A 14,960-nucleotide genomic window follows, 5' to 3' on the forward strand; every position below is an offset into this window, starting at 1 on the left:
AGTTTAACTAGACTCATCTTGGATTGAAAAAAATCCCCAGATGGAAGTAATTGTATGCATAAGCCCTTGTATTTTTAGAATGCTTTTCCAGAGAGCTCAAAGCATAGCACTCTGTGGCATAGCCTTGTTTGTTCCTGGACAGTCTCCAGGTATTTGGTAAAAGGGCAGCTTCTATGATTATTGTCATTTTACATTTGGAGGATGGAGAAGCTGTGTGGGTTGAAAAGATCACGTGGCATTAGTGCCAGAATTGAGAGCAGGATACTCAGCTTCCCCTCCTGTCTCTATCAGTGATTTCCAAGCAGAGGCCCACGGATTAATGCAGTTACGGTTGCATAAGAAGCGCTTGTGGAATTAATTAAAAATGTAGATTCTTGGACTCCATTTCTCTAGAGATTCCAACTCAGTAGATCCAGGGTGGGACCCAGGCATTTCTATTCTCTACAGGCATTCCAGATCATTCTGATGCACAGCCAGCTTGGGAAACAAATACTATAGACCATTTGACAACCACACTACCCACCTCTTTCCTCCCAGAGATGTCTTTGACTGAAACATGCCTTTTTTCTAATGTTTTTCGTCCTGCCACCCACCCTCAAATTTCCCCTAGGCCTTCCAGCTCAGGCCAAGAAACATGCTGAGTCTGCCAAGAACACGCTGCTGACCTGGAAGGGAAGCACAGCCTCAAACAAGGAGAAAAAGGAAATCCTGGAAGCTCTGGTCATGCTGTACTACACCCTGGGGGTGGCCTGGCTCCTGCAGAACCAATATCCTTCCTTTCCTAGCTGGGCCTGAAGATTGGGGCCAGGGGCCACAGGTGCCAGAGGGGTTGTCTCACTCAGGAGCCAGAGAGATTGGCCCAGGCTTCCCTCTATAGGCCTCTCATCTCCATCTAGAAAGGTAGGAATGTTCTTCCTGTGTCTATTCATATGATATCTGAGCTGAGCCACGGGAGGGATCTCACTGGTGACACATCTCTTAACCAGTTGAAAACCTCAGCATCTGTCCTGCCCTTCATGGAGCACCAAAGAAGATCCGTGTTAGCAGTGAGGACCTAGGTGACAGCAGTGGGAGTGATGTTAAGAAGAGGACGAATGGGTGGGAATTTGAAGCAATGTTTGTTGAATGAGGCTGCATCATCTCCTGGGGATCTTTTAAGAATTACTGCTATTTGGGTCCCACCCTAGAGATTTTGATTTAGTAGGTCCGGGGGAGGGGGGGCAGGGTCATCTGTTTATTGAGATTTTTTTAAAGTCCTCCAGGTGATTGTAATATGCAGCCAGAAACCTCTGATTTAATGGACTCTTAATCATTTTTGTTTTTCTGAAATACTATTGAGAATACTACCCATGAAGCTAGAGGCCAAGCAAAATAGACAAAAGAATTCGTTCTCTCTCTCACCAGGAGGAAACTGTTACTCTGCAGGAAGCTTGTGATTTTGACAGCCTTTTGGTACCATCTCTGCTTGAAAACTGTTAAGGGCGTTTCACATTCATGAATGATCATACACTACAGTTGGAACACTACAGCACAGCCCCCGCACAAGGATGACACGCACATTTGTAAAGCATTGCGTATTAAAAAAATTAATCATGAGTCATCTTTGAGACCATGTGCCCCCAGTCTCTCCTCTTTACATATCCCCCTCTACTTTTTTGGTCTTCATACTCAGCTTGCAAAAACTGATCTGTGGCCTTCCACTGTCACACCCTTAGAAGGAGCTATTGAAAATGTGGGAAATAGAAGGATGTTTGGGACTTAAGGGGATTTTCTTTCCTGCTGTTTGCTTCTTGCCAAAAACCTGCTTTGCTTGAACTTTCTAAATGATCCAGAAAGTCCCTTTCAGCAGACTTAGTTCCTCTCTTTTACCATTCATAGGAACCAGCTTGGGAAAACTGCATGGCTGTTGTCATGCAGTGGACGCCTCCACAGGAAATGTAGCCTAGGGTACAGTTTCTACTCACGCCTCCACATCTCATCACCCACCCCAGCCCTGGATTCAGGCTACTGACATGGGAAACTCAGGGCTCTGTTTGTTTCCGAAAGAATTCTTGACAACATACACATATGGAAAATAACATAGTAAAGTGCCTATTTTCAAATTCTGCTTCGTTTTCCCAAAGGGCCCTTTTATTTGTTTATCAAATGCTGTCCCTGGGCAATGGGGGAGTTTGTGTGCCTGGCCTTGTCCTTGACTGTTTCACTGGCAGAGAGGCTTATTTCAACCTGCAGAAGGCAGAGAGAAACATGAAGGAGCTGAAAGAATTATATAAGGGAGGTGTTCGCAAATTACAAGTCTCAGAGAAAGACCTGACAATTGCTTTGGGCAGGTAAGATGTGGGCTATGGGAGGGTTAGGCTTTTGTGAATAAGGCCTGGAATTGATTGTTCCGTGTGCTCTCCGTATAAGGGAAGAAAAATACTGAGGGCAAAAAACCCCCAGAGCCTCAAATGACAGTAAAAGAGGCTTGTGTTTCCCAAATGCACACCTCATGGTCTGAGCTTTGTGTGTGGTACCCATTTAATCCTTAACCACCATTGAGGTGGCCGGTGCAGTCATGATCTCATTAGACAGAGGGCAGGGAAAACAAAATGAGATTAAACAAACCGTCCGTGGTGACAAGCTTTTAATGTTAGATCCGTGGTCTGAACTCACGCACTCCTCACCCTTAGACTACCTCTCAGACTTAATCTCAAATTGTCTTTATCTGAATTGCCAACCCACTTTTGTCATTAAGTAGGATATCTTAAAAGACGAGGAAAGAACACTTCATGAAGACCGTTTATTGGAGACCCATTAAAGCTATGTGTAGCGCATGCATTTTTAAGGAAAGTTCTGTTCCATATGGAAACCAAGTACATGGGATTTGTTCAAGCCAGAACAAGACTCAGCTGTTTCACAGTTGAGTTAGATATCCTCCAAGAGAATCATGATAGTTACATACAAAAGTGGACCCATCAGATTATTAGAAGAAAAAATAAATAAAAGGTTTACTATTACCTAGAATTTTTAAAAGTATCTTTGCATCCTTGAAGGCAATCTGTTTCCAAAACTGTAAGCACTTGGCATGGTAGGGATGGTGACTGAATGGTAAGTGAAGTACATGAGTGATGTCTGCTCTAACCATGAGTCTAGAAATCAAATGCGAAATGGTGGGATGGTGTTGGAATGCCCAGAGCTAAATTAAACTATGGATATAAGTTCACAGGGCCATAAATTAGAATCTAGTGAACGTCTGCTGCTGTCACATGGGTCAGTGGCTAAGGTTTTTGAGGAAGATAGCCTTCCTCCTTTTTCAGAATAAATTCTAGTGCATATTTCATTCATTCATTTGTTGTGCAATATTTACTTAGTATCTATATTGTATGTGCACTGTTCTAAGTGTTAGAACATTTACTAAGTATAGCTATATCCAAGACACTAGTCTAAGTGCTTTACATAACTTATTTAACTCAATCCTCTACTATAAGCCTCTGAGGTAGGAAGATATTTTTATTTTCATTTCACAGATAAGAAAATTAAGACACAGAAAGAGTAACTCAAGGTGACAGAATTAATAAGTAAAGGAGCCAGCACTGTAGACGAGTCATCTGAATCCATAGCTCACCTTCTGTACCATATCAAGTTATATTTTATATTGAACAAATATCTAGTAAGCGCAAATCCCTTCTTTTGTTTTAAAGGTGGGAGCAATAAAGTATGATTATTTAGGCCAGACAACTTGGCTAATATCTCCCGACAAGCTCTTGATGAGAGGCATTTTCTTTTTAAAGATTTTATTCCTTCGACAGAGAGAGAGTGCAAAGCAGGAGGGCAGGAGAGGGAGAAACAGGCTCCCCACTGAGCAGGGAGCCTGATGCAGGGCAGAATGTAGAGCTCGATGCGGGGCTTGATGAGGGGCTCAATCCCAGGACCTTGAGATCATGACCTGAGTTGAAAGCAGACACTTAACCAACTGAGCCACCCAGGTGCCCCATGATGAGAGGCATTTTCATTGTGTAACTTATGATCAAAGGAAATAATGGTCTGATGATCAAATTTTTTTGGTAAAGAATTATCAGATAACAGGCCAGTACTCTTTTGATTATTAATCCTAACCTTCAGGGAAGGATAAGCCTTTCAGCTTAAAATAAATTATAATTTGCAGAATGCCTTATATAAAATGATTTTATACACACACTTTTTTTTCAATTTGGGAATACAAAGGTGGAAGCAAGGGGTGAGGGGAAGTAATATTGATTGTGTATCTACCATATTAAGTGATTTCATGTATAAATTTTAATCTAATCTTCACAACAACCAATTTAGGTGTGCTTCACCTTGTTTTATTTGGAAGGAAATACCAGCCACTGGATTTTGACTATAAAGCCAGTATCTGTGAAAACCAGCTTTAACTATCATGTTCTCCTGGTGTCTTTCTGTCCCTAGAAGGATAAACTGAATGAAATGTTATTTTATTCTCATTTTTAAAAACTGTATTTTGTTTTGGAAGATTTGAAAATACAGATATGAAGAAGAAAATAAAAGTTTTATTTCACCACCCAAACAAAACTGCTATATACGCATTATAGTTAGATATTAGTGATAGATAGATAGATAGATAGATAGACAGATAGATAGAAGATAGATAGAAAAAAGAAAAGAAAGGTAGGTCAGGGTCAATTTTAAGTATAGTCATACCACTTTTTTTTTTAACTTAGCACACTTTTAATTTTTCCCCGTATTATTTAGCCTAAAAAGGAAGCATGATTTTTAAAGTCTGAAATATTATATGATGTGTTACAATTTATTTAACCACTGCATTTTGGAGGGGATATTTACATTGTTTTCTCTGTCCTCTCTCATTTTTAACTGAGGAAGAATAAATTAAACTAAATCAAACAAGACAAAGCAATAAATTTGCATTGGTCTGAAAGAGAGGGAGCCAGAAGTAATAAAATTTTATTTTGATTCTAGAAAGTCTATGTTTATGGGTAGATCATCCCACCTTGTGAATTGCTGGAAGCCATTTTTTTCCTTTTGCTTTTTTATAAAATACACTATAGCATGCAATATTAATGTAAGTGAATGGTAGTCAGTGGAATCTGGTAGGTAAAATGCAGGTTGATAGGAGCTTGTTCATACCAAGAATGGATTGTTAGCTAGCCACTCATGATGGGCCTATGAAGGCCAAAGTGTTTTGTTCTTAGGGTCAGTTCCTTTTATGTCTGCACAAGTAAGGGGTCTGACTGCATCTTTATCCCTGTTCTTACAGAGCTTCCTTGGCCATCCACAGATTGAACCTCGCTCTGGCATACTTTGAAAAGGCAATTGACAATGTTATTGCTGCTAAGGGTGATAGGACATTGGATCTGGTCAGTCTATATGAGGAAATCGCTCAGATCGAGCAGCTGAGGAGGAACCATGATCAGGCCATCCAGTATTTGGAGCAGGTTGGTGAGTTGGAAGAAGCCCCAGCCTAGAGGCCTTGTTTGGCCCCAGGTCCTATTCCCAGGGCCAGGGAAGTTTGAGCTTCTCAGAAGAACGAGGTGGGGTGGGATGGATTTCCTGCCAAATCCAGACAAAAGCCCTTCCTCAACCTTAAACAACATGGGCAGAGAACACTGACTCATGGTATATGTATCTGCTCTTTGACCTGATCTGAAACCAAATTCCCCCTCCTGGGCCTCCCTCATCTCTGTGGGTGTTAGGAAGAGGTCACCAAGTGAGTCTACTCCAGGGGAAAAAAACCATAGGGACAACCAAACTTAAGTCTTTAGTGAACACAAAGGGCTTTCTTAAGTGAAAAAAATCATGACATTTTGGTATAACGCTGGCATTTGTCCTCTAGGCTAGTGTAGCTGGTCGTAACAACAAGTCAAAACTTAAACTGACAAGAGAGTGTTTCACTTGGAGGTAACTAATTTGACAAATGCCCAGGGGAAAACAAAACAAAACTGGAAGGACTGTTGAGTCTATTATAATGAAAACCAGTGTAGGATATTTTTATCTATCATATACCTGAAATTTCCCTTGAAACTGCTTGTTAAATTTACCTTTTCTCTCCTTGAATGAGAACCTTGCTTGTGGCTTCAGGTATCTCCCAAAGCCAAAAGTAGATCAAAATATCTGATTTTCTATATCATAGAAAATGCACAATGCAATTCAACGGTATATGTGAAGATAGTCTGCTACTGTAGTAAAGGCATTGCAGGTAATCTCACAATCCAAAGTTATTAGTATTCATACAATGGAGAAACGTTAGGGAATGCTGCTCTGTAAGCAGGGAGTCCACTGCTTACAGAGAAAGGGGTCTGGTTTTTGTGTACAAGACTTTCTGTAAGCAGTGGTCTGATCAGAATAGATAAAACAATGTATAATCACTGTTTCCCAACAACAGAAATAATAGTTAACATTTATGGAATGTTTTTACTATGTGCCCTTGAGGATGTATTCATTTAATCCATGAAATAACCCTATGCCGTGGAGGCATTATTATTATTTTATTTTATTTGAGAGTGAGGAAACTGAAGCATAAAGAACATAAAAGCTAATTCAGCTGAAGTTGTGTAGCTAACACGTAGGAGAGCAGAGGTTTGAACTTAGAAAATTTGAGCTCCCAGAGCCTGTCTTAGCTCTGAACTATGTCTTAGCTCCGTAGTGTTATCTTAATAATCTTTGGAGCTCCTTGAAATACCTCATGATGTTTGACCTGTGAACTGTGAAGCATGGGTGGTTTTTTTTCTTGTTGGTGGGTGTGGACCAGATGTTTTGTCTCTTCTTTCTCCTTCCATTTTAGTACAAGTGATAATAATAATAAAATCTCCACTTCTCTCATGCTTACGACATTCCAGGTGGTATTCTAAACACATATGTTAATTCATTTAATCTTTACAGTAACTGTTTGCAACAATAATTTCTGAAATTTCCATTTTATATTTGAAGAAGTTAGTGATTGCCTTGTGTCGTAAGTGGCTGAGCTAGATAGGAACCCAGGTGATATGGCTTTACGATCCATGCTCAGCTCCCCTGGACTTCCTTTGATGGCAGATCTTTGAGAGGCTGAGCTAAAGTTGTAACTGTAATTTTGCTATGAAACCAAAGAAAAAATAATAATAGCTAATATTTATTGAGGACTTACCATGTGATGGTACTATGCCCAGTGCTTTGCATGTACCATCTCATTAAATCTTTTCCAAGCCCTGATTGATGGAAGCTATATATATTCTACATGTGAAGGTGAAGTTACTTGCTCAAGACTCATAGCTAGGGAGTAGCTGGGACTCAAACTCATCTCTCTTTTAACTCCATGATTAGATATATACAGCTCTCAGGTAGCAATTTCATGAGAGCTCTTAGAAAATCCTCAGTGAAACACTATCATTTGGGTACTTATTTGATCATGATTTTCTCTATTCCAGGCCTATTCTATCTGTGTTTCTTTGTTCACTGAAGTCAGCCCCCAAACTGCAGAGGCAAGCGCGTTACTAGCCAAGGCTCATGCCATGTCTGGAGAGGCGCAACACAGGGGTAGGTGGAGGGGGTAGCTTGCAGTTATCATCATTTCCCATGGGAGGGAAGCACACTGGCAATGGTCTATCTATCAATATGGACAGATTATAGTCAGCTATTCATGACTGTGGTGGAAAAATTGGACTGGACACCATTTTGTACAAAATCATTTAAATATTAATTTAGGCACAATAATATCTCCGCAAAGTAGTTGGAACATCAAAACCAATAAAGTCATCTGATTTCTATTTCCTTTATTCCCGTAGAATCTCAGCAGAATTCACCTGCATAAAAAGTAGAGAGATCATACACACTATGAATGTGACCTGTGATTGTATCGGTTGATGAGGATATCCAGTGATAAAAGACAAAACCATTGGCTCCTCCTCACTTCCTCCTCCATTCTCAATCTCTTTGACTATTTTCCTCTGGCTGACAAGAGAGAATGTTTGTAGCAGCTAGAATTTTCATGACCTATATTCAAATGTGAGGTACTGGGGGTTCTGGAGGAAAGCCAAGAAATGAATTCACCCATCAGCAGTAGTCCTTTCTCAGGCGAGGTCACCCTTTGGAAAGTGAGTAGCTTTGAGAGAGACACAAAAGAACTGGTGAGGAAGGACAGCGTGCCCTGTTGAGCTGGCTGGATTAGATTAATGGATGCTAATGGATTCAGTGGCCCATCAAGAGGAAGTGGGGATTTGTAAAGAATAAGATTTAAACATTTTAAAATGTTGATTTTCTCTGCTTATAAAAGGAATCCATTTAGGTGCCCATTATTTTCCAGTCATATATGAAAGAGAGGAAGAGGAAGAGAGAAAGAATTGTAGGGAAAGTATTACATCCTACTGTTTTCTACTGTTGCATTTCCCCATGTCATTAAACAATTTTGTTCAGTTTTCAGAAGTTATTTTAATATTTTGATTATTTTCTTGAGCATATTCATCAAAGATTTCCTGATTCTGTGTTTTCTAGCTAATCATCTTCTTTTAAAAAAAATTTCTTGTGTGTACTAACAGGATTCGTATTTGAGTTTTTAAAAATAGTCATCATGGTTAAAACACATTTAGTCTATTTGTGAATATGTAAAAGTTTTGTTCAAGTGAGAAAGTTTTATGCTTCTAGATTTGGGAGATTCTAAGGCCATCTTATTCTTTTCTTATATTCTAATTTTTAACTTTAAAGAAGATTTAGATCTTTACCTTCTATCATTCACTAAATTCCAAATGGATCACATTTCAACATCAAAACTGAAAATATAAATTATTCAGAAGGAAATATAGCACTGGAAACAAAACTCCTAACATTAAAAATTGGAGGAAGAACTTTCTGAGCATGAAGATAAACAGAAAAAGAGGTTGATAGAGTTAATTATAAGAATATCTAAAACTTGTGTCTGTCACAAACTACCACAAATAAAATGAAACATAATCCAGGATGACCAGATAACTCAAATAGGCCTTTATTTATTTAAAAAAAAAGAATTTGTAGTTAACTTATTGAGAAAAATATTGACATCCATACGATTTCAATGGGTAATTCTACTTCACACTTAAAGAATTAACACCCACCCTACATAATCTTTTCCAGAAAATTGAAGAGGAGGGAACATTTCCCAAATCATTTTATGAGCCTAGCATTACCCTGATACCAAAACTGGACAAAGACATTACAAGAAAAAAACAAAACAAAATACAACTCTAAAATAAGACCGTTCATGCACATAAAGGCAAAAAATCCTCAAGAAAATATATAGTAATGTATACAAAAGAATAGTGTACCAAGATCAAGGGGAGCTTTTTTCTTGAGAATGTCAGGCTGGTTCAGTATTTAAGCCTGAATGAATGTACTCTACCGTACTAGGAATCCAAGGATGAAAAGCACATAACCTTAACTGATGCAGAAGAAGCATGTGACAAAATCCAACATCCTTTAATAATGGAAGGGGAACTTCCTCAATCTAATAAAAGGCATGTGCAAAAACAGTATAGCTAACATCATACTTAATGGTGAAAGAGTGTGAGTTTTTGCCCTTAAGATCGGGAACAAGGTAAGGATGTTAATTCTCACTTCTTTTATTCAACAATACTGGAAGTCCTAGCCAGTGCAATAGGCAAGAAAAAGACACAGAGCCTGACTGATTTTCTTTTCAGGTTATCTTGATGTCCCACATGGAGCTTGAATTCATGACCCCAAGATCAAGAGTCACATGCTCTACTGACTGAGCCACACAGGCTCCTACAGGACATTTTAACTTAAAAGAAATAAAATACTGTATTTGCAACAATACAGCTGTCTCTGTTGAAAATTTTAAGGAATCTAAAAAAACTCCTAGAACTAGTCACTGAGTTTAAGCTTTGCAAAATCACAGAATATAAGGTCAACATGCAAACTCCATCATATTTCTATACATTAGCAATGCACAACTGGAACCTGAAATTTATAGAAATACTGCTTTCCTCCACCTCCCCCCAAATGAAACACTTAGGTATAAATCTAACAAAATGTGTACAGTATCTGTGTGCTGAAAACTACAAAACCCCAATCACAGAAATGAGAGGTGACTCAAATGGAGACAATATATTCATAGATTGGAAGACATACAGTAAAGTCACTTCTACAGAAATTGATATCTTGATTTAACACAAATTAACAAAGTCTCAGCAATTGTTGTTAATGTAGACAAGCTGACTCTAAAACTTATATATAAATGCAAAGAAATTAGAACAGCTGAAACTATTTTGAAAAATAATACAATTAGAGCAAACATACTACCTGATTTAAGATTCATTATAAAGCAGCAGTAATAAAGAGAGTTTGCTACTGATGCAGGAACAGAGATCAGAGTCTGGAACCCAATAGACCTGTATGAGTAAGGCCAATTAATTTTTGATAAAGATCCTTAGATAGTTCGATGTGGAAAGAACAGTCTTTTCAACAATGGAATTGGAACAGTTGGAACCATGTATTCACATGTCAAAAGGAAAAAAAAAACTCACTTTCATAAACATACACAAACATTAATTCAAAATGGATCATTGTCCTAAATGTAAGAGCTAAAATTTACATCTACTTTACAATAGAAATATAAGACTGAGCATTACCTAAAGCAAATAGCCAATAATCACATGGAAAAGTTTCAATCATAGTAATAATGCAGAAATATAAAACAGCAAAGATCAAGTTTCTATCAAATTGTCATCATTTCAAAAAATGATATTTAGGATCGACACAAACTCTCTGAAGTATAATTTGGCAGAATATTACACATCTTAAACTATACATACCTTTAAAGTCAAGTTTTCACCCATCCCATGTCCAAATTTTTTAAATATGAAAATCTCTAGCACTTGCCAGATTGTGAGAAAACAGGTCTGCTCATTCATATATGGTGGGAGTGATAGTATAAATTGATATGAAATTTTGAAAATAACTTGATACTACCTAGTAAAATCAAAAGGAAACAGGCATAAGGAGGTTCCTGTGGCACTATTTGTAATTATAAAAAAATTAGAAAACAACCTACATGTTTATTTTTATTTTATTTTATTTTTTTAATCTACATGTTTATCAATTAGTGAAAGGAATATTTAGTATATTAGATGGAATTTGTAGTCTTTGAAAGGGTAAGACTTTATAAATAAAGTAGTTAAAAACAACAGTATTAAAAAATAACAGTATTAAAAAAATAAAAAGTAACAGTATTAAGGAGAAAATACCTTGCATTTTTAGGACATAATACTATTGTTTATAATTACACACATTTATGTATATAAAAACCATGAAAAATGAACTGCAGAGTAAGTAAAATTGCATCAAAATGTACATCACAATGTAAACAAAGGTAGAGACTTCCAGCCCTGCCTTTGTGAAGAGGTCTGTGCATCCTCTCAGCACACACACATACATAAATTGAATAAAATGGCAAAAAACAACCATTTGAAGGCACTGGAAATAAGCAGACAACAAATTGAAAGCATCCTCGGAGAATTGCTAGAGCTTTGGGTAAAAGAGAGAGTCTTCTTGGCCTTTTTGCCTGAGGCAGCTCCTACCCACCTCAGTCCATCTGAGAAAAGCAGTTTTATCAGAAGGGGGCTGGCCGATAGAACCAGCAACTTTGTGACAGAGGCATGGGACTCAATTCGGAGAGCAAGGGGCAAACTCCCCCACCCCCCAATTCATCAGGTAAAGGTGGCCAAGTCAGAAGACATGAAAGGAAAGAAAACCTGCATATGTGGTAGCCTAAAGTTGCTGTCCTGGTTTGTATGAGTTTGGGGCCACTGAGAACGGTACAGGAAGAACCTGGAAATGAAAGAGCCAAGAGAAGGCCAGGTAAGCTCTCCCAACACCCCTAGCCCACTGGAAAACCACATACATGTACAGGGAAGATACAGAAAATCATAAGCAAAGGAGGCTTGAAATGCAGCAGAGCTTTGAATGCACGCCTCAGTCTACATACAGATCAATCAAGAGAAGATGGAAGACATACACTGTAAAGGTTTTGAGCACAGTCTCTTTCCAAGTCAGTTAGCTGGGTCAGCATTAGGTTCTGCAGGCACAGAGGAAACCCCACGAATCCAGACCAAAATTAAAAAAAAAAAAAAAAAGCCTTAAAACACAAGCAAAGACTTTAGGTCTCTAGCATGTAGGAGCTCAGAGGTTACCGCTCTACCCTAACAACAAGTAAAAAAGCTGAACAAACTGGAAAATCAGTAGCTCTTAGGTCTGTCAGAGAAGTGAGATCACAGGGCAAACCGATGCCTCTGAAATTAGGGAGACAGGGAACCACAATTTGCCTGAGCAGATACCTATCTCTACAGGAACCGGTACCGGGGTAGGAATGCCTGACCTGTAGCTGATAAATTTCTAGAAGCTCAGTGTGGACAAAACTGGGAATTAAAAATTAAAAATTCCAAGTACCATGGTTGGGGGGTGGGGGGTTCTACACTTTTGTCAGATTTACCTCCAGGAGCTTGGCCAGGTTTTCAAAGTGAATATTGGAGAAAAATGCCCCCTTGCTTCCTGAAGGGAGAGGAGAGAAGTAACCAATTAAAGTACGTCAGAGCTTTTTGCTAAACAAGGCCTATCCTCAAGAGAAACAATTTTACCAGAGCCCAAACTATTATTGTTTTGTTTATTTGTTTTGTTTTGTTTTGTTTTGTTTTGTTTTCAGAGCCTAACCAGCCTGGGGGAAGGAAATATCCAACTTCAGCCCACTCTAGCCATCCTGTGCCACCTAAGGGAGAAGGGGACAGAGAAAGAGAAGCACTCGTGAAGTTCATGGTTCAGTGGCACAGGCTCACTGAAAGACTGCTAATCATGGAACTACAGGATGCTTTCTCCACCCAAATTCCACATCTTACCACCAATTACTAGAGGCCTATTTAGAACAGTTAGTTTTACCCAGTACATCATGTCCACCTATCAAGAACAATTAAAAGGCATAGTAAAAGGCAGAGATAAAACAAAAACCCCAATACAAAACAAAAAAACTAAAAAACTACACAGTTTAAAGAGTCACAACAAGCATCAGAACCAGACTCAGATATATGAATCATCAGACTGGGAATTTAAAACAACTATGTGATGTCCAAGGGCAAGAGATAGACATCCCAGCTCAAGATGAGCAAGAGCGACTTCACTCTTCAACTACCTTTTTTTTTTTTTTTAATTCTATTTGAGTCTTCAATAGATTGAATGATGCCCACTCACACCAGTGAGGGCAGATCATCTTTACTCCATCTACTGATTTAGATGCTAACTTCTCTTGGAGACACCCTCACAGATGCACTCCAGAAATAATGTTTTATCAGCTGTTTGGGCATCCCTTTGCATGGTCAAGTTGACACAAACATGACAAGTCCACTCCTCGTCCACTTGATCTTACATGCATCTCCTCAAACCTACTTAATCTCCAAATAAAGACATAATTATGCCTAATATGGTATAACTACCATGAGTACAACTGAAAATGTACTAATCCCTTTCCCAGAAGAGATAAAGTCCTTCAATGATGTTTACTCTTCTGATATTCCATAACTTGAAAACTATGATGTAAAATTAACAATACTTAAATACTGATATAACATCAGTACATCTTCTGTTCCATGAAAAGGGAATAAAAGAAGAAAAATAAGATATTTGCTTAATATGTGCATATGTGCACACAAGCATATTCATAGCACAATGAGGAAATACAATGACAGTTACAGTTCTCATTTGTGTAACTCATCTCGTGGTTGTAACTGGTATAACTATCTTTTCCTAGTACCATTCTGTATTCCCTTTGCCTTCAACAAGCACGTCACCTGGTACTGGTTCTTTACCTACTGGGTTGACTGAAACCTTCATTCCTGAGGGTTCTGGGCCATTACTAACCCTGCCTGGATTGGGATGTTGTAGTGTTCCAGTGACCTTAATCACAGAACACAGTAATACTATGAGATGCTGTCTAAGAACTACTGGATGGAATCTCCTATTCCAGAAAGGTGCTTTCTTACCTCCACTGAGGAGTAGTGGTTCTGTTTCCCTTAGTATTCAGGCTGAGTCACCCTAGGTAGCATAGGAACTCCTTTCCTTGATTTGGGGCATGAGGAGCCCAAAGAGGACAGGTGGCAGTCTTCACTTTCAGATACTACTTATATTTCCACCCCTTGATTTCTAGCTGGGAATCCTGGCTATTGGAGAAATAGCACCATATGTTGAATGCTGATCTAGAGTATATACAGCCTTCTGGAGAACTCAAGCCTTGCAAAGTATTGCCCGCCAGCTGACACTGTAACTATCTTCAAAAGACCATTCCACCATTCTATCAAGCCAGCTGCTTCAGTATGGTAGGGAACATGGTAAGACCAGTGAATTCCACCAGTGTGGGCCTATTCCTACACTTCTTTTGCTATGAAGTGAGTTCCTTGATCCAAAGCAATGGTGTGTGGAATACCATAATGGTGGATGAGGCATTCTGTAAGTTTATGGATGGTAGTTTTGTCAGAAGCATTGCATGAAGGGAAGGCAGATTTATCCAGAGTAGAAATCTATTCCACTTAAGGACAAAATGCTGCTCTTGGGCAGCCCCGTTGGCTCAGCGGTTTAGCGCTGCCTTCAGCCCAAGGCCTGATCCTGGAAACCCCGGATCAAGTCCCACATCGGGCTCCCTGAATGGAGCCTGCTTCTCCCTCTGCCTGTGTTTCTGCCTCTCTCTCTGTGTCTCTCTCTCTGTCTCTCATGAATAAATAAAATCCTTAAAAAAATAAATAAAAATAAAAAAATTAAAAAAAAATGCTGCTCTTTCCATAAAGTAAATAGTTCAATGTAATCAGCTTGCTACCAGATAGCTGGCTAATCATACCGGGTAATGGTACCATGTCAGCGGCTCAGTGTTGCTATCGGCTGCTGGCTGACTGGGTACTCAGCCGTGGCTTTGGCAAGTAAAAATCCTGTTGTGCTCACTCCTGGCATCAAAATCTGTATCA

The 14,960-nt window shown here is 38.9% G+C and overlaps 1 protein-coding gene across 1 annotated transcript in view; it reads left to right on the forward strand.

The window, feature by feature from the left end:
- TTC23L (tetratricopeptide repeat domain 23 like) overlaps positions 1-14,960 on the forward strand; it is a 53,133-nt gene that overhangs the window by 19,706 nt on the left and 18,467 nt on the right. Inside the window, exons 5-8 of the mRNA XM_055325888.1 lie at positions 611-767; positions 2,205-2,330; positions 5,255-5,432; positions 7,401-7,509. Of these exons, the coding sequence (XP_055181863.1) occupies positions 611-767; positions 2,205-2,330; positions 5,255-5,432; positions 7,401-7,509 (570 nt within the window). The remainder of the gene's footprint in view (positions 1-610; positions 768-2,204; positions 2,331-5,254; positions 5,433-7,400; positions 7,510-14,960) is intronic.

The sequence above is a fragment of the Nyctereutes procyonoides genome, unplaced genomic scaffold (assembly GCF_905146905.1).
Source record: "Nyctereutes procyonoides isolate TBG_1078 unplaced genomic scaffold, NYPRO_anot_genome, whole genome shotgun sequence".
NCBI lineage: Eukaryota > Metazoa > Chordata > Mammalia > Carnivora > Canidae > Nyctereutes > Nyctereutes procyonoides.